A 3,824-nucleotide genomic window follows, 5' to 3' on the forward strand; every position below is an offset into this window, starting at 1 on the left:
TTTTAAAATTCACATAACCAAAAACATATTTAACTCTTATATTTTATATGTTGGCAACTATACTACATATAATTTTAATTTAAATTCACACAATTACAATTATATATTTATTATATTTTTAAAAATTATTCTACACTTTTCAACATTTATATATTGCATATTTTTAAAATTATTATACACTTTTCAACATTTATATATTACATATTTGTCATGTATCTTACCTTATTATTATCAAAATAAATTATTATCAAAATAAATATATTTACATATTAAATATGTATCATATCCGATACACATATCATATCCGTGCATCATAGATAATGACTACCAATTAAAAAAAAATACTCTTTTCTATTAATAAAGATTTTGAAAAAGAGTAAAATAAAAACCTGTGCAAGAACGACTAAAACCATTAAAAAACTTAATAGGACAAAATTTGTATACCAAACGAAAAGTTAACACAATAGTTCTAGTCAAGTTCAGCAAAATAGTAAAATTCAAACATAAAACTAAACATTCTCCAGAACTACAACATGACAAATTTGATTTTCACAGCTAAACTGGAATTACATCATTGTTCACTCGGTTTCCTTTTTTGATTTCTTTTTCTTCTTCTTAGACTCTTCACCAGTCTCCACTACATTATTGACCTTCTTATTCTTCTTCTTTTTAGCTGTTCCATCCTGCTCACTCACGACACCATTGGCACCATCATCTTCAGCCTCATTGTCACGTGCGGTCTCCTGTTCCAACTTCCTCTTTTCTTTCTTTTTCTTTTTCTTCTCTGATTTATGATCCTCCACAGCATCACCATTTGTAACTTCTGTAGGCTTATCTACAATCATGTCACTACCTTCGTCAGCAGCAGCCTTTTGCTTCTTCTTCTTGCCTTTCTTGCCTGAAACTTCAGTGGGCGCTTCTGTTTCCATCTCAGTATCTGCAACGAGTACACATCAATTAACTGTCCACCACATTACGAACAATATACATGTGCCAAATTCAAGTTCAGGTACACTTAAAACCAAAATTAAATTGGTGAAAATCAGAAAAGGGAAATTAGGTGTCTGTATAACCTTTGTTTTCAGCAGTTTCAATAGCAGACTGCATGACATCTATGTTCTTGCGAGGGGCGACTCCCTTGTCATAAAAGTCAAGTCGTTCCTCAACTTGCTCACGGAGTTTCTCCCCAAAAACAGTAGTACCCCTTTCTGCATTGAGGTACAATAAAATCATCATGACAAAGATGACACGTACAATCATGAGATATGTCTAAATTGAATATACAAGAAACAAACCAGAAAAGCAGTCAATCCGTGATGCAATTGAGCACTTGTTTGCAAGGTAGCGAGCCATTCTGCCCTTATTCTTGGCAGATGCCCGACCAATAAAAGAAGAATGGAATATCAAACCATATTTGGGAGTGTTTCCTCTAGTTTTTAATGCCCTATAAAGCAAGCAAAAAAATATAAACCTGAAGACAGCGCACATGGAACAGTAATGTCTGATAAAGCAATCTATAAAAAATGATGCCATGTTTGTTTTAGTTTCAAACTTCCAATAAACAAATTCGCACTTCAAAACTCAAGAAACTCCAAAACAAAAGGTGCAATTTAAACCTGAACAAAGCCTTCTCTGCACCAAGAATTTGAAGAGTTGATGAGGGGCACTTGGCTAAATTTGTGAGACTACCAGCATGTGAAATCAAACGAGCACCAACAACTTCACCAATTAAAGAGGCCAAATTTGGTGCAATATCACTCATTTTAGCAACGAGGTAGTCATACAGGTTCTTCCTGTACTCAGCCAGATCCATTACCCTCTGTGCAAATTGTTGGACATTGATCAAGTCAACTGGAGACAGATCCTGTCCTGAAAAAAATAAACAGAAAGAAGACTTTCAATACACAATGAAGCAAAAGTTAAAATCACCATAGCCATCTTAAGAGTAAGAAAGCTACACTCTCGTGGGAATGTGGAACTTAGTTTTCAAACCCCCACTAAAGCTTTCACATCACTTTTATTATAACTATTTCTAAAATTTAAAAGGATTCCTAGGAATATCAAAATTAAACAAACACATTTTTAAATGTCTTAGAATCACATCCCAGTCATAATATTCCTGAATATTTGATTCCTAGGGCAACATTATATCATGAAACAAAGACCCTAGAAGGATGAGATATCTACCCATGGAGGCCTTGGCAGCTTCCACAATCTCCTTCGCTTTATCCTCATCTCCAACTATTTCAGTTAAGTGAGGAATCTTGTCTTCAGTCAACTTGGCCTTATCCTCAATAAATTTTGAAACTTTAGCATACAGGTAATTATCATTTACAATTTTCACCAGCTCAGGAAAATGCCATGAATACCACTCTCTGCACATAATTACGAACCAAATACAGAAATGAATTCTTCACGTTAACAAAAGCTGTCAAAGAAAGTGAATAATTTAAAACTTTACTATACTACCTCACTCTCATAGAGAACGAATTGATATCCTTATCAAGTGTATCAAGAAGGAAGATAGCTTGAATAACCATGTTGTCCACTCTATTGACATTGAATTTCACCTTCGCTCTGCTGTAACTATGCCCCAGACCAAGTTGGGCCTTTTCCAAATCTCCAGCCTATGAAATCCAAAACAGGACAAATATTAAACATAAACTCGGTATCCTACATACACAGAAACACAATAATAGGCCTGAGGAAACACTAACCTTGAGATCACCAATAAAGGTATCAAAATGCAATCGCACACCGCGAAGAAGTTCGCTCACAAACTCATTACTCTGGCAAGGAAGCTTTGTGACTTCAGATATTTGCGAACCAATCTTAGGATCAGACACACCTAAACTGAACTTGGCCTTTTTACCTTCCTTTACTTTAGGCAAGTTAGTCTCCAAAACAGTCCTCAGTTCATCAGTTAATATGCCTGAAACCCCCAAAAGATAATAGTCAACACACACCAGACAATAAAAGCAACCAAACTGAATAAAAATGTCGTAATAAAGACAAATAAAAGAAGAATAACCCGTAACATGAAGAAAAAAAAAATCAACCAATTGAATAAAAATCACGATTAATGTAACAAACTTGGTAACCAATGGATTCTGAAACACGCAAGGTCATCGAAGTAACAGTGTGAGAGAGTGGTTGGTTACCTTCGGAGACGGCGTTGCACTGCTTGAGGGCATCAAGAGCGGAAGTGAAAGGATTGAAGGAACTAAGCTTCACGACTTTCCCAAACCTGTTGAGGTCGGAAACGGAGTTCCGAACTGCTTCGGTGTTCTGACCAATTTCGTCGAGGCCATGAGCCTCGAACAGTGCATAGCCTGAAGCGGATTCGTAGAGAAGGAACAGTGCCATTGGATGCCAAAAACTGAAACCCTAGAACTGGTGAAGAGAAAAATAAAATGGCATTTGAAGGCTGCTTTGGCGCAACGAGGTTTAGGGTTTTAGAGAGAAAAAAATTATGCTGCTTCTTTTAACAATGGACCGGGTTGGACCAGATGGGTCGGGTTTTAGACTATTACAATAAGTGGACGTTTCTTCCTCCACCTCCATAATATTTGTTTGCACTCCTTAGATTTTAAAATTCCAATTTTATCTCTTTTTATTTTGAGTTTCGGAATACTGATCCGAAAATATTTCAGATTTTATGATTTAGAATATAAATTTTATATTTCAGACAATATAGTATTAATACGAAATAAAAAATACATTCTGAATACTACTATCTGGCAAAATAAAAAAGACATTTACAATTTGGAATGAAATGTGGATAATTCTTGTTCATATGGAGAAATGATGGGAAGAAGATAGGG

At 35.3% G+C, this 3,824-nt stretch overlaps 1 protein-coding gene across 1 annotated transcript; it reads right to left on the reverse strand.

Moving 5' to 3' along the window:
* Positions 1 to 412: 412 nt before the first annotated feature.
* LOC114192671 (nucleolar protein 56-like) lies at positions 413 to 3,458 on the reverse strand. Its single transcript, XM_028082450.2, has 8 exons — positions 3,162 to 3,458; positions 2,718 to 2,932; positions 2,470 to 2,627; positions 2,188 to 2,375; positions 1,617 to 1,869; positions 1,296 to 1,444; positions 1,074 to 1,208; positions 413 to 937 (listed from the first exon to the last, which is right to left on the reverse strand). Exons 1-8 carry the CDS (start codon positions 3,364 to 3,366, stop codon positions 579 to 581), a joined length of 1,662 nt encoding a protein of 553 aa, XP_027938251.2. The 5' UTR covers positions 3,367 to 3,458; the 3' UTR covers positions 413 to 578.
* Positions 3,459 to 3,824: the final 366 nt, after the last annotated feature.

The sequence above is a fragment of the Vigna unguiculata genome, chromosome 1 (assembly GCF_037176805.1).
Source record: "Vigna unguiculata cultivar grain cowpea cultivar isolate G323 ecotype 2 chromosome 1, ASM3717680v1, whole genome shotgun sequence".
Classification (NCBI taxonomy): domain Eukaryota; kingdom Viridiplantae; phylum Streptophyta; class Magnoliopsida; order Fabales; family Fabaceae; genus Vigna; species Vigna unguiculata.